General features: G+C 38.4%; 2 protein-coding genes across 12 annotated transcripts; both read left to right on the top strand.

The window, feature by feature from the left end:
* Nucleotides 1–592: 592 nt before the first annotated feature.
* LOC103709495 (protein NINJA homolog 1-like) lies at nucleotides 593–7,734 on the top strand. 7 transcript variants are annotated; one of them, XM_026805571.2, is made up of 4 exons: nucleotides 593–758; nucleotides 887–955; nucleotides 4,730–5,933; nucleotides 6,972–7,734. In XM_026805571.2, exons 3-4 carry the CDS (start codon nucleotides 4,850–4,852, stop codon nucleotides 7,457–7,459), a joined length of 1,572 nt encoding a protein of 523 aa, XP_026661372.1. In that variant the 5' UTR covers nucleotides 593–758; nucleotides 887–955; nucleotides 4,730–4,849; the 3' UTR covers nucleotides 7,460–7,734. The 7 variants fall into 7 exon arrangements, with proteins under 7 accessions (XP_026661372.1, XP_017698912.1, XP_008793086.1 ...); XM_017843423.2 differs by lacking the exon at nucleotides 887–955 and having other exon boundaries at nucleotides 4,776–5,933; XM_008794864.3 differs by lacking the exon at nucleotides 887–955 and having other exon boundaries at nucleotides 6,990–7,734.
* Nucleotides 7,735–8,717: 983 nt separating this feature from the next.
* On the top strand, nucleotides 8,718–18,603 carry LOC103709494 (probable RNA methyltransferase At5g51130). 5 transcript variants are annotated; one of them, XR_005513900.1, is made up of 11 exons: nucleotides 8,723–9,046; nucleotides 9,368–9,482; nucleotides 11,348–11,395; nucleotides 12,728–13,001; nucleotides 13,203–13,290; nucleotides 13,406–13,471; nucleotides 14,888–14,956; nucleotides 15,124–15,144; nucleotides 15,522–15,596; nucleotides 15,733–15,902; nucleotides 18,249–18,603. XR_005513900.1 is itself a non-coding variant. In XM_039131630.1 (10 exons), the coding sequence occupies exons 1-10, from the start codon at nucleotides 8,951–8,953 to the stop codon at nucleotides 15,826–15,828; spliced, it is 852 nt and encodes a 283-aa protein (XP_038987558.1). In that variant the 5' UTR covers nucleotides 8,718–8,950; the 3' UTR covers nucleotides 15,829–16,689. The 5 variants fall into 5 exon arrangements, 2 of the variants coding, with proteins under 2 accessions (XP_038987558.1, XP_038987557.1); XR_005513899.1 differs by having other exon boundaries at nucleotides 18,245–18,603; XR_005513898.1 differs by lacking the exon at nucleotides 18,249–18,603 and adding an exon at nucleotides 16,014–16,689.
* Nucleotides 18,604–20,265: the final 1,662 nt, after the last annotated feature.

The raw sequence follows: 20,265 nt of genomic DNA, 5'->3' as shown, positions 1-20,265 counted from the left end.
ATCTATTTTGGATTAGCTGCAGAACCATCTTATTAGAATCGTGTTAGATCATATACCAATGGAGTAGAGTATATTGCCACTCCTATTATTATTCTATTACGAAAATATATTGTTTATTATGTAAACTTGTCCTAATTTAATCTTTGAGTGACAATTGACTACGGCAACAGAAAAAAATAATAATAATAAACAAACACGTGATAATTGCATTTTAGCGGTGTATCTCTCTCTCTCTCTCTCTCTCTCTCTCTCTCTATATATATATATATATATATATATATATTCTTTACAATATCCTAATGTTAGTGCATGCTTATTTTCAATCACACCTCTCGTTGAAAAGACATCTTAGGCCATTACATGTTTGACTGCCGACCCCTGGGCTGGGATCTGGCTGTGGGCTTTTACTAAACCAAAGTTTGTGTGGCAATTGGGTTTTCGTCCGCGATTTCCACGAGGGCCATAAATAGACATAATGGACAACGACAAAGCCTCACGATGACCACATGCCAGGGAGTCAAAAGCACGAAAAAAGTTTTATAAAGACATCGAATTTGGTGGCGAAAGCCAGAAAAAAAAAAGAGCTTGTTTATAATTTATTTACTTTAAGGAGGCTGGTGTGCGTCCCGTGGCCAATTTAACCTACGCCACCTGGATTCACCTTCGGTCGTGCTCCCTCGCCGCGTTGCTCGCTTCTTGTCTTGAAATAAAAGAGAGGAAGCAAAGCTTTTATGGTGTCCGGGTTGGCGTTGCTTCAGGTGAGTGGCTATATTTCTATTGGTTTTCGATGAAAAAATTGTGTTTTTTTTCATATGGATTTTCGTTTTTCTGCTGGCAAAATCGCTGGATGGGCGTCGATTGATTCTAACTGTGAACAAACGAGTAGACTGGTGTCTGGGGTTTCGTTCGCAAGGTTGAGGGGGCTGAAATGTGGGGAGGTTAGGAGATCTTGGTGGTAAGGAAATAGGAAGAAGGGATTTCTAGTTTTTTTTTTTAAAATTTTATTTCTTTCCCCCCTTTAACTTGTGATGTCTGAAATCATTGGATAGATTGATTTGAAGCTTGATCCAGTGGTTGGTAGATCTATTGGTAATTGCTTCTCTTTGGTTTTTGTGTTTTTTTTTGTGCCCCTCTTTATGTTTTATTTGAAATTTCTGATTAATTTGATCATGTCTGGTTCTTATTGAAGCTTATTCGTCGATAAAGTAGCCGTTTCTTTTTATAAGTTTCATGTATTTATTTGTGTAATTGCTAATGATGTAAGAGTTCACAGGGCGTATGGTATACGCCATCAATGATTAGCAGCAGTTTTCAAGTTTTAGGCATTTTCTTTTTCATTGGTTTCTTTTTCTTCCTGTTGAGAGTTGAGAATTGATTTTGTATCGCCTGTCGCCGGACCATAACATTTGAATTTGCAACCTACTTTGGTTGGAATTGACAGCAAGCCTATGCCTACTATCTTTGTGACAGCATCCAAAATGTTTGTAAAGTATCTTTTCGAATTTGTAATGCTCTTATTGATGGTTGCAAATTATTTAGTTATATATCTCATTAAATTTCAGCTCTTTTATACGTCGATATTTTGGCCACCCAGCACATCTACTTTTTACATGGATATTGTATTTCAGCAGCGGTGTTAGGACTGTTGTGTCCAACACGTAGTTTGTATTAAGACGATCCACAGCTAGAAGAGAAGGCCTTTGACCAACATCTGCTGTGCCATTACTAAGCTCCGGACCGGTCGCTCAACGGCATGGGTCGGTACGCCCCGCGTCATACCGTGCTATGCCGGCCTTGTACCAATAGGATAGAAGAGGCGGGGGAGAGGGAGAATGAGAGAGAGGAAAGGAGAGAGAAGGGGGGAGGCTAGCGGAGGGCCGGAGAGCCGCCACACGGAGAAGGTGGAGGTCGGAGAGTCGCGGAGTAGGGGCTCTGCCTCTGGTCTCCTATTTCGTTCAAAACAAGGGCTCGGAGGGGGCCCCTTTTATTTTGTGAATTTTAAGTAAAAGTTGGCAAACCCATTGCCAACTTTACTTAAATTTTTTTAAATGACCGGAGGCGGAGCCCCTCCTCCGCGGCTCTCTAGCCTCTGCCTCCTCCATGCGGCGGCTTTCCGGCCTCTGCCGGCTGGCCTCTCTCTTCCTTCCTCTCCCTCTCTCTCCCTCCCACTCTATCTCTCTTTTCCTCTTTTTCTTCTTCTCCCCCTCCATTGTCGGTCTCGGTTTCGTTGCCGGAACGTTCCGGTCCGCCACCAATACAACTCAGGATGCCCTGAACCGGACGGTTCGGGACGGTTCCACCGACCATGCCTTTGACATTCTGTTTCTTCTGTAGGGTTTAGAGCTCCTCTTTTCCTTTCTTTTTTTTAATATTCTTGTAAAACCATATTCCCTATATTCTTGTAAAACTATATTTGGGAATAAAAGGTTTGAGTTTTAGAAAATATTCTATTTGCGAAACTTTCTTTCAGAGTACCATTAGCTTTCATCGAACAACCTTTATAGTAACAAGTATTTTGTCATATGTATATATGTGTGTGTGTGTGTATGTATATATATGTATATGTGTGTATGTATATATATATATATATATGTCTACATCTCTAACATCATGACCTAGATCTCCCATTAAAAGGATGCTCCTTGTCTGACTTATGCAACGCCACATGTTTTTCTCTTTTCCTTTTTTCCATCTTAGATTTGCTCTAAATAATCCAAATAAGTATGTACCTCTGGAGCCTTAGTTCTTTCTACCATCCTATCTCAAACCTTAGCTTGATTTGTTCCAAATCCATCAATTCTCCTGCAGATCTCCAAGATTTGCTCATTCTATGACTTCAACTTCTCTTTTGCTTCCCATGTGAGTGAGGCCCTCTCTCATTTAAGAAAAAAAAAACTATGTGCCTCTGCTTAAGTGGTGACAAAAAGTGACCTAACCGAGAAATTTGACTTGATCAAACTTTGTTTGGGTGTGGATTTGAGTTAGGGACTTTGCAATTTAGCTTGGGTTAGGTTGAGTCTTTTGACTTGGATTTTAAATGGCCTCGGTTTGGGTCCAAGTTTGAATCAGACTTTCAGTCATATGAGGGGTAGAATTTTATTCGGTCGATTAGCTTGGACCAAGTTAGGCTAAAGGTAACTAATCCCTTTCAATAATTGTTTAATTTACCATAGAGTTGAGTCCTAAAGAGTTGTATGAGTTGGGTCAAGATGATTGAGCCATGTGGGATAGAATAAATTATTATAGGTTAGTTAGGTGAGGTCGAATTATGTGGCTTAACCTATGGGCTTGCATAGGTGGAAGAGTCCTTGCTTATTATCTGGTCATGCTAGGTGTGGATCTGGGTTGGCTGTGCTATTATCCTTAACCTAACTTGAACCAAAACCGAGACTGATGCACTGCCACCCTTTCTCCACTTCACCATCCTGTCAATTCGTTGTGTTGTATTGGTAATGAAGTGGTATAGCATCTTCTGATTTGATCATCTCCTTGAAAATAATGCCAATTCTTGTTAGCTGCACCCACACCCTCGTGTCATGTCGACACAAGAAAATGATGAGGTGACTGAGTGTAGCCCCAATTCTTCTCCTTTTTAATTATGAAATCCATTATGTCCTTATCAATCAAGCTAAGAAGAACACCACAATCAATTCCCATATATTAAAGCTTGCATGCTAATCAGGTACTGTGTGAGTTGAGATAGCTTTCTCACCTTATAAAAAATTTCCTTTTTACTCATGCATAAATCTTTTCAATTTGGAAATAAATTAGCTCATGACCACATTGGGATGCAAGTGTGCACCACAAGATGTAGAGAGAATTCAATGGCCAATCATGGCATCGTGCAACTATGATTCATAGGGTGGTGCAATTTATGAGGTGCCATTGATTTCCTTTTCAAACTCCATCGTCTCCCATTTGATCACATTCAGTTTCATGATAAACTGGTTCCTTCCAATTCTCACTCATGACTAATGATCCAACTTCCAACCACAGGTCTGATCTTTTATTTACAAAAATCTTTTGTGGCTTTTGGAACTTCTGTATAAATTTGGGTTAGGAAAAGATAGGAACGCAAATAAGTTAACATAAAACTTGACAAACATTTTAAGAATATTTTGCTAAGTTGTGGTATTAGATTTAGTTTATTGTTTATTTTCTTTTCATTCTGGAAGTATTCTTGGGTTTTTAATACTCTTGCTTCGTTAAGCACGTATGCCAATATATTTCCCTACATTTACTCTTTTCTGTTCATATATGTTCCTGTGGGATTTTTTTTGTAATTAAATTTGATGAGCACTATTGTAACCTTTTCAAAAGTTATTTCTAAGTTGGAAAGGTCAAGGAAATATAAAGTATTACTAATAAATCAGCACATACGTTGCACATGAAGAATTGTGTACCACAGCCCAATGACCTGCACTGGTTGGCACTGAGGTCAAGATTATGCTGGAAATATAGCTCATCTATTAATGCATGCGTCATTTTCCTTGTTGTGCATGCCCTTTTCTCACTATAGAGAAAATTAACTTGAGTGAAATCTCTACACCCTTCCATTTAGATGATTATTGTCAAGTATGAAAAATTGCCCATATGAATTTTCATTTTTCTTTCAGGCTGCAACTTTTGTATCATCAAATGTCCTTTTGTTTTCTGTTTTGTTTCTTTCCTTTAAAATTTGCCATTCTGAACTTGATTATTTTGTATGGTTTTCCTCATTGACATACAGGGATCTTTTAGATTCTAAAACATGTAAACTATTCTATGGACAACAGATGCTGTGAGAATCTCTTGGCCTGGGAAAGAAAAAAAGGGAGTTTGCTGCTAACTGTATAGCTCTACTGCAAATATGGAAGATGAAAATGGGCTTGAACTAAGCTTGGGCCTTTCTTGTGGGGGATCCTCAGGGAAATCTAAAGGCAGAGATGTTCCTTCAGATACCAAAGTAGATGATGGTAGTGGTACCAAATTGTCGGGTGGCAAGGTAACTGCTTCTGATGTCTCATTCAAGAACTTCTTTCAAACGAGTGTTGAGAACCAAGACCATAATGGGAAACAAAAGGTTGATCCAGTTTCACTACCGCATGAGAAGTTCTGGACAGATCTTTATAAGCATGCTGCCCCTCTGGCAGATGGTTCCAATGATGTGCATAGCAGTCAGGCACACTTCACCAGGTATCAAGAGCAGCGGATTCCAAATAACAAAACAACTGACGCCGAGGAAGAGAAATCTGGCAGCAGCAAATGTAAATTGCCATTTGAGGGGATAAATCTTCAAAAGAAGCATGAAAGGGCAGTTGACCATGGTGATGCACAAGGTAAGGTCCCTACTGGTAATAAATTATTGAAAAGATCACATGTTTCAGTTACTACGGAAGATTGTTCCTCTGGTGAAAATGAAGATGCTGCAGAGTCAGAAGCAGAAGGCTCAAACTCTTGGTTGGTTTCGCAGCTTGAGGACAGTTCCAAAAGTGATAAACGTGTTATTGATAAACATGTTTTGAATGATCAAAGTGGAGTTAGTTTTCAAGGGCAGAAACAGCCATCTTTCTCAGGGAATGATTCCAATCAAGAAACTGGGAAAGTGGCATACAGGATTCCGTCTCTTCAACCATCGACCGTCATGACTGTCCCGCATCCAATACCAGTTAAGGTGCCAACTATTGCAAATGCGCCTAATGCAACAAGGTTTCCTTCATCATGCGTCATGCAACTGATGCCTCTTTCAAATAGTGAACGGCCTGTGGTCCAAACAATGAATACTAGCAACTTGCAGCTTGCTTTTGGTTATTCACCAGTCCAGCTTCCGACTTTGGAGACAAATTCTTCCTGGGCTTTTGGTTCTCAGCCTCAGCATGCATCTTCCTCTGCCATAAAAGATAATGCTGATGGAGCCTTACAACATTCGGCGGGTGATGCGAAGAGCTCTCATGGTCAATATATCTTCCTTGACTTGTACAATTTTCTGATCATCAATACTTTAATTGCCATTGCTTTTTTAAATTTTGATTCATATGCTAGCAGCATTGAGGTTCTTTTACGTGCAGTGCTATTATGAATATTAAACAATTGAAAGGTGTGGCTCCTGCATCTATGTCTGGAGTTCTTTTAAGTGTTGGAAATGCTCAGATTGGCACACCTTATAATATCTAAGAATTTTCAGACTTCTAATATCCCGGTTCATAATTGATAATGCTTGTTCCTTAGCCTGGGAAGGGAGTTCCCAGTACTAGACATATTAAGACAGTGAAGGCATTTGAGAAAATTTTTAACACACACTTACACAGTCTGTTCTGTGCCTTGCCTCTCTTCCGAAGATGAATATCTTGAAAGTTAAGGCATATGATTTAGGAAACATAAACTTAGGCGTATGCATTGCAATGTATGATCTCATGATGTGCAACTTCAGATATCTAATTATTTTTTTTTACAAGGAAAGGATGTTAGGTCTTCATACATTCTTGCATGATGTTGTCATATGTAAATTCAAAAGCCAAATGGAGGTTTGGGACATGACAGTGTGCACTCTAAGAGTATGCATTGTGGCATCCCAAGTTACTGAAATTCGGTGTAATGGCTAACAACCAAGACCGATCACAAAGTTGACTATCTTTTCTCCTAATAGCATGATGCCGCCTTTAAATCACAAATATTCATTTAAAGTTACTGAAATTCGGTGTAATGGCTAACAACCAAGACCGATCACAAAGTTGACTATCTTTCTCCTAATAGCGTGACTATCTTTAAAGTTCTTTGGACTAATATTCATTTTCGTACATTGATTCGGTGACCTTGAACCCCCATTCCTTCCTCTTCCCTTCCCCTTCTTATGGGGCAAAAATAATCAGCAGGAAACAGCAACATCACCCATACCCACCACCAGAACTGTAACCTTTTATTCATGCTCGCAATTTAAGATTATAGGCTGTGTCTTTCTTTTTATCATTTCGATGTAACTCCAGTTCTAACAGGTCATTGTTCGTCATCAGCTTTTATGTATGAGGGAAGATCATCAGATTTGGGGAAAAGCAGTGGTAAACAAATTGGGGAGGCTGGTGCATCTTCTTCTTCTCAGGCTGAAGAGGAGGACAAGGGAAGCAATACAATCTTCAGGCAAAAGGAAACAGCAAACCAACGTGTTGCAGAAAGCTTTTCCCATGGAGGATCTGCTATCAGGCCAGGTATGTTTGCATCGGATGTGAAAATTGGAGGATGTGGCTCTTATCCAGATCTCCCATGGGTTTCGACCACTGCGCCAGGCCCAAATGGGAAAACCATTTCTGGCGTTACCTACAAATACAACAGGAACCAAATAAAGATTGTCTGCGCTTGCCATGGGTCTCACATGACCCCAGAAGAGTTTATTCAACATGCAAGTGCAGATGCATCCAACCAGGAAAATAATCCAAGTTTAGCCGCATTTCCTGCTAGCAATCCACCAGCTTCGGCCCAGAACTGATCAAGCTCTTCAGAATCTTGTGCATCTATCTGTAATGGTGAATTATGCAGCAGGATATTGCTGAGGGAATTGGTATTGTTTTTAAGCTAATCTCATGTTTCTTGCTCCATTTGTAGTTACCTTGTCACTCTTTATGTAATCATGTAGTTGCAATATCATAGTTATAAAAACACGGTTCATCTATTCCCTGAGTTCATTCTTGTATGAGCCTGACCTGCCAACCTGGATGTTGTTTCGCTATGAGTTTTGAAGTGCAAATTTATTTTTCTCTCTGAGTTTTGAAGTGTAAATTTATTTTTCACTGTGAGTTTTTAAGTGTAAATTTATTTCTTGGCATGCCCTATTCTATTTCTTGTGTTGATGTCTGGGAACAATTTTTCTATGAAAGATTTCTCGTCTTCCTTGGTGCTTATGGGTACATGTAAATGCACTCATGGAAACTTGGAGACACTTTTTGTTGAAGTTGCAGTCCTGTTTCTCTAGAAACTGTTAAACAAAGTATTGTAGCCTATATTTTTTTGAATTTTGAGAAATCATGTTATTGACTTCTTGATTTTATTTTTGTATATGTTTATCTTTGGGACTATCGTGGACCTTGAAATCCTTGATGTTTCTTATTACATGTTCCTTATGTGTTGTAGAGGACACCTCAACCGCTATGGCCCTCCCAAGAGGAACCGCTCTCATATGTCAAGCTGCAATGATGCTTTTTAGTTGTATCATGATGTGAGTCCCTGACCATGGAGGCCTGATAACTCATGTTTGAAGCTGATGATTTATAATACAAATCAAAAAATGTTTTGTGGCTCAACCCTGGTACCAAAAGGAAGCTCATTATACCACACTATTGAGCTAGTGAATGAATTGTGGCTTAGGTCTGATGTGTGGTAGAAACTTCATCTCAACTTCCAGCCATGGCAGACTTTTGGATTCTGATGCACCATCATTTATACTGCAGTCTATTGAAATATAAATTATTAACCATGTTTGCAACTTGAAACCTTCTACGAACAAGAAATTAGGACATATTTGCAGTTGGACTTTGGAATGAAAATGAAAATAAATAATTTTTAATAAATGAGATCTATTTTCTTTCCGATTTAAGAAGGAATGGAGATGCATTAATCCTTCAAAATCTAATGTCTACATTCTGATTCCAGTGACCGACCAAATGTGTTGAAAGATATGACCATTTCGATTTCCAATCCAGTTCGTGAACCAATTGCGCCTATAATAGCTTCAACTCGGAATCATGGTAGACTGTGGGATTCGGAATGATCCGGACGGATCCTTTCTTTCAGTGGATTCGGATCCGGGTTCGGATCGTGCGAACTCTGTGCACCGCCTTGCGCCTGGAAATGTTATATATACCCGGAGCTTCCCGCTTGGCGAAGGGCAGGCCAGGGTTTCTCTTCAGCTATTTTGCCCATCGACTCTCTCTTTTTGCCGACTCTCGGGTCTCCAAGCCCAAGCAAGGCGAGAATAAAAAGAATGGAAGCACAAGAAGATGTAAGGAATACAGCTTGCGGTCACAAGCGAAAGCAGGTCTTCATCTACGGCAACTACAAGAACTATTACGGCTATCGAGTAACTTGATCCTTCTTCTCGCCTTTTCTTTTGTTTATTTATCATTTATGCTTTTCTTTGACCCTAAATAGATTAAGCTTCTTGTGCCCTCGCTTCGTCGAGTAGCCTTCTTTAATTACCTTCAAAATTAAACCGACACCATGACATAGGATGGAATCCTTTTCTATTTCTTGGTTGCCGATCGTTCCGTGTTATTTCGTAAGATTAGCTTGTCTTACGGACTTGATTTTCTTTTTTAGCTGTACAATTTTTAGTTAAGTGGGAATTGCAGTCCTATATTTTTCCTTTGGCTGAAAGATTGGTGTGTTGATTTGAATGCAGATAGATCAAAACCAGAGGGAAGATCCCCGACTCGCGGTGATGAAGAAGGGATGGTTCGAGGGAAAGGATTGCCTCGATATCGGTTGCAACCAGGGGCTGATAACCATTGAGATTGGTAGGGTCTAGTGTATTGCAGTCATCATCGTTTGCTTTGCATTATTTCGTTATTTTATTTATCTTGACTATAACTCTGTGTATATATTGGTTCGAAGTTTTTGGCAAAACTTAATTCATCTAGCTTTTTTGCAGTTACTTATGATCTTGTCAGCTTGACAATTGAAATGATGTCATGTACAATTTATGATCATCCAGAACAAAATGATGGGAAACTAAAGGAGAGATGTTATAGTAATATAGAAGTACAAAATTTTAACACCTCGGTAGTGAGAAAGATTTGTATTTGCATTGGTCAGTTACGGGCAGAAAACACTGGTGAAAAATTGTTTGAAACTTGTGGCAAAATGAATATAAGAAACCTAAGAGTAGATAAAGACCTGGAGAAGTTTTTTTAAGGTCATGAATGCTTTGCAATATCTATACCTGGGGAGATGATTAAAAATCTTGACCATTTCTTGTTTACTTCATTCTTGACATATAGAAATGAACTTTAAATTGCACAAGACATGCGGATTGTAATCATGCTTAGGATGGAGAGAAGTTATAGGAAGTAATTTGCATCATATATATGATGGGGATGTGAGAATTGTTTCATTTTCAGCCTGAATGCATGACAAGCCTAAAAATATCTCCTCAAGTGCCTCATGTTGACCATTAGAAGTCACAAAACAATGCTTCTGATAAGCCAATGAAAAAGTAATATAGAAGTTTAAAACAAAGGAGTGTGAGGTAGCTTAGAGATGGCCATCAAGGTCATGTAGGCTTCCAAAAGGGCATTGAAGAGAAATGAGCAAAGAATTGCCTATATCTTCATATTATAGAAAATTAGAAACCATAGGTTGAACTGTTAGATTTTTTTCCCTGCCCTGTTTCACGGCTCCTACATCTTCACAGGATACTAATGCGGAATGCTCACTCCAATAAAGGTTTGACTTGTTCTGAGGCCTTTCGACTAGATAACTAATATTCCCTTTCACCTAGTTTCTTCAAGACACTTTCTTGTGGATCAAGCCTGCTGTTCTTGCCACCCTTGCTGGATCATGGGTCTCTATACGACGTGCAGCGAACAGGTTCACTTAATAAGCTGCTTTCTTTTTCCTTGTCTTTTGTTTGCCTCTCATGAAATCCAATCTCAATGTCATATGTCTTTTTCCTTCTTCCATTCTCCATTGCTGTCTCCTTTATCCTTGGGTAACCCATCATCGTAAGCCTCCTCCAAGAGCTTCCTAGTGGCATTCAATTCCTTATTCTCAACCTCCTCCTCACATAGCATTCTCTCTGCTTCTCTCTTTTCCCTGTCCTTGAGATGTGCCAGTCTTTGAAAGTTCAATTGCATTAATGTTTGTGAGGAAGGACAAGAGTATAGGTGATGAAAGGTGAGAGTGAAGAGGGAAAGAATATGGAAAGGAAAGGGGAAGGGGTTTGGCGGGTGTTTGTGTTTGCTCCTCTACAGCTTTCCTTTTCATCATCCGCTAACAGATAACTGATGGATGACCGTGATCTCACCATGTAAGATGCATGTGAATGACTTAAGTGGACCAACTAGTTGATGGATGGCTGTGATCCCGTGAACTAATAAAAAGATTAAGACTGTTGTTTGTCACTTTTTAGTGTTATTAATTATGCAATGATTTGACATGGTGACTATTCTAAAAGGAAGCAGTTTTTGATATTTTTTTATTATCCCATCATATAATAGTTAGTTAAACTCATTTCTTTTTGAATTAAGCATGAATCTATTTTGCATTAGGCAGGACCCTATTTCCTAACTGTGCAGCATCAGCTAAGTCATACCTCTTTAAAAATAATTATTCAGCATCCTTTAGTGTTCAGTCCTCTTACAGTTTTTTGTCCTTGATGCAGCAAAGAAGTTCTTCTGCCGAAGCATTCTTGGAATAGATATTGATGCAGGTGACCTATCCCCAAATTTCTCTCCCTCTCTGATTCAACCATCTGATTCAGTTCATTATTTGTGTGTTTGTTAATTATTTAAATATGTTTATCCATGAATGGCTGAGCCTAAATAATGTTACATTAATTAAATATTAAATGGCTATATCTCATTAGTTTGTTAGATGTTATTATGGATTTTGGAGAACTGCTGCTTCATGTCCAACGCTTGATAAAGATGAGAAACTGTATAGACTAATTGCATAATATCTATTGGGAACTCCTAATGTCACTTTCCTGTTGGAGAATCCACTTGCTTGACTTGCTAATGCTGGGTAGCGCTGTTTTGTTGTTTATGGGTAAAAATTGGTGGCTATAAGTAGTGCCTTAGGAATTTGTTGGAAATATGTTTTTGCAGTTTATCATACTATGAATCCCTTATGTGTTTTGTAACAAAGGTGTAATAGTACTGTTACTTTAATGATATAGGAAGGCATTTAACTAATTTATATGAAATAAATGGATGTATTTGTAATTGCTAAAATTTTTGTCAAAAGTGAATTTTATTTTTTTATGCTTTCGTTTGTTCTTTTAATGTTGGTTCTCTCAGCTGGACTTGCAAGATGTGGTCTTGTTAATTGTGTTGTTCTCGGGGACGATATCCCCACCATTCTTCTTATTACTGTTCCAAGGTGTTTTGATTCTTTTACATGGTACCTTTCTTTGGTGTTTCCAAACTATTAGTAGAGATCAAATGAGTTTGACAGGAATTGGTGAAACAGCTGTACAAAAGGTGTTTTGCCGGTTGTTGTTCCTGATAGGAATGGAGAAAATATTCTTTCCTTATGTTATTGTTCTGAGGCATTCTGATATTTTTGTCTTTTCCCTTGATTGTGGTGACTACTCGCATGCTAGACTGCTAGTGAACTGAATTACTGAACCTATGCCCTTTGTTTGATAGGATATCGTAAAACAGCTCTAGAGAGGCATGAAGTGGAGCTCTTGACAAGAGCAAAGATGAAGCATTTACCAAGCTGGTCCCAAGTTAATGCTATATATGTTGTTTCTCGTAAATCATGATGATTGTTTGCTTGGTCACTATCAGTCTAATAGTCCATTAACTTAAACTAATGAATTAATTTTAAAGATCGGCTTGGAATTGAGCAACAAATTGCAGTGCTTTAGCTTTCTGATACTTTTTCTAGGTTGCAAGTTCATAATTTTAGGTGCAGTTTGCAGGTATTTTTATATTAGTTGTTGCTAAGTCAAAATTACAGAACTTATTTGTGTTGTTGCTGCTATTTGCTGCATCCCTAGTTCTTTATATTGTTATCGTTGAAAAATATGTATTAGGTTTGATTGAAGCTGCTAATTGGAATCTTCGAAAGATAGCTAGAATAGAACAAAGTAATCGTAGATCAAAGGAGGCTTCTGATTCACAGATTTTAGATGGTTCAAATTATTCAAAGCACAAGGTCTCTCAAGCTTCAGATGGGGAAACATTTCACATTCAGCATGATGCCTCTTCTCTCTCAGAAGGCACTCTTTTTGAGAGAGTTACTTTCCGAAAAGAAAATTTTGTTGGGAGTATGGATAAGTGCTCAGAGAAGTATGATACTATTCTTTGGTAAGTTCATTATATAGTCTTAGTAACAGATAGTATCTCATTCTCACTTTATGGATTTTTAATAATTCAAGTGCTACAATTCTTAGTATTTTCCCCATTTTATTCATGACATTGGCCGCATAGACATTGTCAATGTAGATATGTCCAAGACAACTATTATACCTGGATTTTTCACATTTATTCATATGAACTTGTATGCAGTTTGAGTGTAACAAAATGGATCCATCTGAATTGGGGTGATGATGGATTGATTACTATGTTTGTAAAGATATGGAGACTTCTTAGACCAGTATGTCTTAAATTGTTTTGGTTAAGCATTCTTCTATTGTTCTTTAGCGTCTGACCAGCTTGAGAACCACAAAAACAATTTGTTTCTTATCTTTGATTATTTGTTTCTTTGCTAGGGTGGGATTCTTCTATTGGAGCCTCAGCCTTGGTCTTCATATAAAAAAAATCGGCTAGTTTCTGAGGTAATTAATATTTTCACTATTAGTTACTGTTGCTGTTCGCATTGGTGTCTGTGTGGCTTTCCAAATGTATGACTCTTGTTTGAGGTTCAACCTCCATCATTTGTTATCAATATAGAATACTAGAGAATTTTTTCAATATTATGGTAGTTATTTGCTTCAAAAGCATGTCATATATTATATTTCTGTTTTTCTAAAATATGCATCAGATAATAATTTACTTTGAATCATAGGAATATCCCCTTAGACATGTGGATGTAGTGTTTTTTTTGTTGAGGCTGATATGGTAGCTGGATTGTATGCCTTGTTTATTATTGGGTATGTGGTCGAAAGAAATCTGTCAGGAATAATCCTTGTTTCAAAGACCTTAGCTTTACACTAATGAATGTGACCAACATATTTACAGCTATATTTGATCTTACATCCATGCACTCTTTTTACTGCCCAACATGCACGATTGTCATCTTGCTTACGTTTTTCCTCTTAAACTTAATGTTCATGGGACATGCATGCTACTTTCTAGAAAATTTCCACCCCATTGATCCTGCTAGAAATTTTAATAAATATTATTTCGTACATATACAATTTGGGTTCTTCATTCCTAGGAAGGTAGAAAATTTTATGATCTGACAGAACAATTTCAGGCCATGATCAGGCCTATCCAATAGTAAACAGATTAATGGTCCTGCACAGCCTTAAATCTGACTGAGGTAACAGGGGGCAACTTGCTTGTAGAAACACCTTTCGTCATCTTGCAACTGTTGGTGATATGCAGCCATGACGGATCATAGGTGGGGTAATTCTTCAGGGCTGTTGCTTCCTACTAGTTGACCTAGTCCAGAAATACGTTACATGAGGAGCATATGAGAGAGAGTGAATGGATGTGAAAATTTGCAACTCATCTTGGAGGTCAATATTAAAAGTAAAAAAATCATGTTCTCGCCCTTCGTTCAACGGCGCTTTCAAGATAAAGCACATTTGGTTGGCCATGTCTTGTATCAGGGCGTATTGCTTGTTTATTTGTAAATTAAACCCATTTTGGCGGGGTTTGTCTCCAGTTTAATCATTGAGCGCAAAGTGATGGGCATGTACAAATGGAGGATGTTTTATACTTGTAATCATGCTTTGTTGCTTTTATTTACTTGGATATATGCCAATATTACATTAATCTGATCTTACATTTTGTTAATAAAATCTTCTGTGAACCAAATTTACTTGTCATGAACTGTTTTACCAAACAGACTTAACAGTCTCAATGTAATGTTAATATTTTATTTGAATACATGTACTCTAAGCTTTTCTCTAGCAAAATCCAACCCTAAACCCTGCACCATGTATATGGGTATATATGGACACACTCATTGAGACTTACTGCCAGATACTTGGTCAGCCAAGGTACTAAATTCTGATTGTTTGCAGACTGCAAGGGTGAACTACAATGAAATTACTCTTCATCCAGGTGAATTTCGAGACATACTTCTAGACAAGGTACAAATATTCCAAGTAATTTTTTGCTCTTGAAGTAATTTTGTACAATTAGCACTTCTAGATGCTATTTAAAGAGTCCAAAAATATTTGTTTTTGAAGTGATTTTCCAAGTAATTTATTTAGTTAGCTTCAGCTGAGCACGACTGATAATTAATGTGTTATTGTAGGTTGGGTTCAGATCGGCGGAGGTAATAGCTGACAGCTTATCTGGCACCGGTTGTTGGGTTTGAACCGGCCAATTTTCGTCTTTCATAAGTGACCCATGATGGAAATTAAGCTAATACAGTAGCCAGCAAACCTTACCTTAAATATTTCTTAAATATCTGTATTCAACTTTATGATGCTTTATTTCTTATTCTAATTAAGGCTCCATTTCAATGCCACCAATTCTCATTGTTTTCGAACCATTACCTTGTATCATGTATGCCCATCTCACGTGTGTTTCCCTCCTGACCTTATCCTGCTAGGCATTCTCACTGCTGTGATGCTTGTATCATATGCATTTTCCTAATGTTTTGATCTATACAGCTTTCATTGCCTCATCCGCCTTATAATTTTTTCTTAGCCATGGGTTGCTCACTTTAACACCAGAGTTCCTTCTCTGCATCAGCATCATCAACATCCTTTTGATAAATCCAAGGTGGGAAGAAATTACTTCCTTGCATCAAATTAATCTGATTCGTTTTGTTTAATTGCGCCCAGTTTTTGGGCTTCCATAGGGTTGGACATTGAACAATTCATAAATTAAAATCCTTTCAATTCATTTTGTTTTCCAGACAGATAATGTTGAAGAAATTGGCAGCTTAACAGTGGGTGACCATTTGAAATTTGACATCGATAAATCACACATGGATTGGTTAACAAATGCCTGATTTGTTTTTGGATGCTATTGGATCTGCATCGTGATACGAGTCCTTCCAGTGCAAAATTCCAGCAATACAGAGCAGTGAGTATCTTCATTCACGTGTATTACTTGTCTAATATAAAGGAACTGTGGATGCCCCCTCAAATAAACTGGAAAAAATGACAAAAAATATTGAATATCTATTTGGAGCAGAAAAGCATGGGTCATCATATTTTGTCCTCTAGTAAATAGCAGTATTCTTCAGTTTGATTGCGATAAAGAACTCATTGGCAATGTTACAAACTCAGGTGGACAGAGTTACAGTATGCAGCAAGCAATATGAACAATATATATTATAATCCATGTTGTTTATTACTTTTTTGTAATTTACTTGCCTGCTGACAACTGTGAATATTGGTTGATGAACTCAATAGGCATGTATCACTAGACAGTTATGATATACAGCAAGCAATTTGGACTTATAACATGCTTGTAGTTTATGTACATGTCAGCAGATGTGAATGTTGGTTGATGAAAATTTATGCTCGGCTCATCTTGCTTTCCAAAAACAAGGAGTCAAGAGTATTGAAATCTTGGAAAAATATTGATGTCTTTTTCAAAAGAAAGATAGAAAATCTAAGGAGCGGGATGAGGGATATATGAAGGGAAACAGAGATCGGAGGGAAGCAGGTTGGATGGAGCTTATGAGGGAGATGATTATTATTTATTTATTTTTTTGCTCTGTATCGTAAGGGAGGAATTTGAAGATTTAGGTAAGGGATGTTTTTGACATAAAGTAGACAAATTGTAGAATATTGTATGATTTTCAAACTGTCCTTTTAGAATATAGTATAGGTTAGATTATAAAAATCACTACTCTCAGCAATAATTAACCTCTTAAATATTATGAATTTGATTATACCGGCTGCGATACACTCTCTGATATTTTTCTTTTTTTATCCCTTCTTATTTCATATATTCAGTCAACTCGGCAACTTGGAAATCAAGTGAACTGCCTTCTCTCTCCAATCGCCTCCTCGTCTTAAATCATTTGGTGGTAGAGATGGGCATCGGGCCGTGCCGGGCTCGGCCAGGCCCACCGGGCCACAGACCAATACGGGTCGTGCCTGGCCCGGCCTGTTACCTAAATGAGTCGTGCCTGGCCAACGGCCCGCTTAACCTAAGGCTAAGCCTGGCACGACCCTAGGCCCGTGGGGTGGCGGGCCATGCCAGGCCCGGCACGGGCTGTGCCAGGCACGAGAACAGGTCGTGCCTGGCACGTCCCGTCTGTCCAAAAAAAAAATAGCCGTTATGGGTGGCCCATAACGGCTATTTATGGCTTTTTACCCATTTTGTCCCTCCCAACAGCCATAAAACGGCCAATTTGAGGGGTATTTTGGAGAAAAAATTGGATTTCTGGCTCGTGGGCCGTGCCGTGCTTGGCCTACGAATCAGGCCCTTATGGGCCGTGCCAGGCTCGGCCCGCGGGCCAGAAATCTTAACCCAGCCCGGCCTCCTTTTATGAGCCGTGTCTAGCACGGCCCGTTACTGTAGCAAGCGCTTCGTGCCGGGCCATGGGCGGCCCCGGCCCAATGCCCACCTCTATTGGTGGCCAACCCAATCTTCCTGTGGATGCTATCCTCGTTTCTTTCCTTCTTCAATCTAGTATTATATCTGGATGGTTCAAATCTAGTTTGATTGGTAATTCTAACAGTTGAATCACCCATCCATCATCAGGTCAAATAGGTTTCCAAATTTTTTTGGGTAATACGAAGATTGGGTGCATGACGAGTTAGATATGGGTCGCCGGTATATTAGGGCAGTCACTGCTTCATGAAATCGATTCACTAAATGTTTGAACAGTTTGCAAACTTTGCTAGTGATTAGGGATAAAAGTAGATTGGATGATATTAGTCTAAATCTGTTTTATATCTCAAACAATTTGGATATAGATAGAAATTTAAGTATTCAACTAATACAAATCTGTATTTATATCTGTCAAAAAAAAAAAGATTTGGATATATAATTATCCGATTTGTACTTAAATATCTGATTTTATTGTAACCCTAATTAATTTTATACTTACGAACTTTTAAGAAAAAATAGATGACCATATTAATATGTTATTAACTTGATGATCATTTATTTAGTAACATCTTTGATTCTATATTTATAAAGTTTAATTATCTAATTTATATCCATATTTATATCTATATTTTTGGTATTCAATTTATATCGGTGTCTATTTAAAACAAATAAGGATATGAATTTCTGCATCCAACTAACATCCGTATTTATATTTGTATTCGTCCAAATAAATTAAATATAGATATTGATATACTAGTATGGATCTGTATTCGATCCGTTAACCCACATCCTGGGCATAAATGGTGATTGGCTAAATACAACGTATTGCTGTTGATTTCCCTGCCGCCCTTTCCAAGCCAGGCATAGGTGCAAAGCCTTCTACCATTTCCACCCCAAGGAAGGAATCAAAGTCTTGCATGAGATTTTGACAAGGAGACGGCCAAACAACTAAAGGCTACAGGAATGGTGTGCATGGGTCCTTGTTGGATGCGGGCACGTTCATCGGACGTGACCGCCTACATCTTGATGGCTCTGATGATCATAGGGATAATCTCGCGCTGCGTATCCTGCTCTTTCTGGTGGCAAGATGCTTGCAGAGGAGGCAGCAGAGCTCGACCGCCATGGACGACGAGAATCGAAATGCAGGTACGTAATGCGATGGTCATAGGCATCATCATCACCAGCAATGGAGGAGATCAGCAGCCATTAGATTCATCCCATACCATGCGATGATTGGCAGAGCACGCCTGGGGGTTATGCAGCTGGTGATGATCACGTACTTGTTAAATAGCTCCAACCTTGTCCTCGTCCAACCCTTAGGTTTCTGTCACTTCTCCATTATTCTCCCTCCTCCAGGGATGCTATGGCTATGAGCAGAGTGCATGGGTGAATGTAGTCCCTGAGCGAGATCATTTCATGAGTAAAGAATTATTCACTTCTTTTTTCTTTTCTTTTCGAGGATAATTATTTTACTAATAAAAGGGTTGAAATTATTGAAGATTTATTGTTACGAATGAAGAGTTTTGCGTCTATTCATTGGTAACTTCTCGAAGTAGGATCTATTTTGTTTAGCTCATATTAAAACGCACTTAAAGTGAAGTAGGATTGATGAGAAAGGAACCATTTGATGGTTTTTCGCAGCACCCATTGCAGAACATGCATCAGGATGCGTGCGATGTGCAGTGCATCTACATCAGTGACCATGTGCATGTGGTATGCATTTCAGGCATCACAGTGAGTGATATGCAACCCGGGTCGCAAAATGATTTGATGATATTAGGCCAAAAGTCCATGCATGATAATTATACATGATGGTCTTTGCCAAGGAGAAAAGCAATGGAATGTCAAGCTTGAGCGCTTAATTTCCTAGTCATCTGAACTGAGCAAGCAAATTCTTGAGTCAAACTCAAAATCAACTTTATACACACAAAAAAAACTCATACTTACAAGGTGTTGATCACCCAAAAATAGCCAGATGGAAAATAGAGGACCGGCTTTCAAAGCTACCTGGTTTGCATTTTAGTATTCGGTTTACACTTGGTACTTGATTTGCATTTCTGGCGCTCTGGTTTGCACCTTGGTACATGATCTGTACCTTGGCGCTTAATGTATATTTTAATCCTCAGTTTAAGGTTTCTAAACCCTTCTACTACTTGGCCTCCACAAGATGTGTTTTTTTATAAAAAAAGATGCACTAGCTACCTCTGAGGCCTATCCCTAATCATCTACAATCGCAGTTATCGGTTAGATGTAGTGTAAAATTCGTATTACATATGGTAGAATTTTAGGTGGTGTTTGGTTAAAGAGCAAGTGAAGCAAGACATATCTCTTCACTGTTGAAGGAATAGGTCATTTCATAGAGTATATATTTTTGGGTATTTAGTTGAGGAATACTTGCAGAGAATAGGTGGATGAATAGCTACATTGAACATACATTAAACTTCATTGAGAGACATCTTTTGGTGTTTGCTTTTTTCTGAATTTGATTTTAGATTTTATTGCAAAGACCAAACGCTATTCACTTTTTTCAGCTTTCCATGTGAGAGGATATCCTCCGCGTGGCATAAGCATCAATTCTTTGGTGCTCGACAAGAATTTGGGCCCAATTTTGGACAACATCCCCACTTATAACCAAACACCACCAGGAGCTATAAACAAGGGAAGAGTTAAATAAGGACTTTAAAGTAATTGTCCATGCGAACGTAGTATATGGGGTTCTATATTTTTTTGGAACGTTTACATAATTTTTATTTAGTTGAGGATTTGGTTAAAAAAATTTGCAACATTTACTCGTCACGTATAAAGATGGCACATTTTGGACTTTTAAATATAATTGGAGGTGCATGCATAACTGCATAAGCCACCTTTCGAGCTCGAA

This window comes from Phoenix dactylifera, chromosome 11 (assembly GCF_009389715.1).
Source record: "Phoenix dactylifera cultivar Barhee BC4 chromosome 11, palm_55x_up_171113_PBpolish2nd_filt_p, whole genome shotgun sequence".
NCBI classification, from domain to species: Eukaryota; Viridiplantae; Streptophyta; class Magnoliopsida; order Arecales; family Arecaceae; genus Phoenix; species Phoenix dactylifera.
This window is presented reverse-complemented; position numbering and strand designations above follow the sequence as displayed.

Bases quoted from the DNA above. Each gene is read 5' to 3' on its own strand.
- LOC103709494 (XM_039131629.1), top strand. From the start codon at position 8,951: ATGGAAGCACAAGAAGATGTAAGGAATACAGCTTGCGGTCACAAGCGA. The intron at 9,047-9,367 runs GTAACTTGATCC...ATTTGAATGCAG, and splicing joins AGAACTATTACGGCTATCGA to ATAGATCAAAACCAGAGGGA. The intron at 15,597-15,732 runs GTGGGAAGAAAT...TTTGTTTTCCAG, and splicing joins ATCCTTTTGATAAATCCAAG to ACAGATAATGTTGAAGAAAT.
- LOC103709495 (XM_017843423.2), top strand. From the start codon at position 4,850: ATGGAAGATGAAAATGGGCTTGAACTAAGCTTGGGCCTTTCTTGTGGG. The intron at 5,934-6,971 runs GTCAATATATCT...CAGTTCTAACAG, and splicing joins TGATGCGAAGAGCTCTCATG to GTCATTGTTCGTCATCAGCT.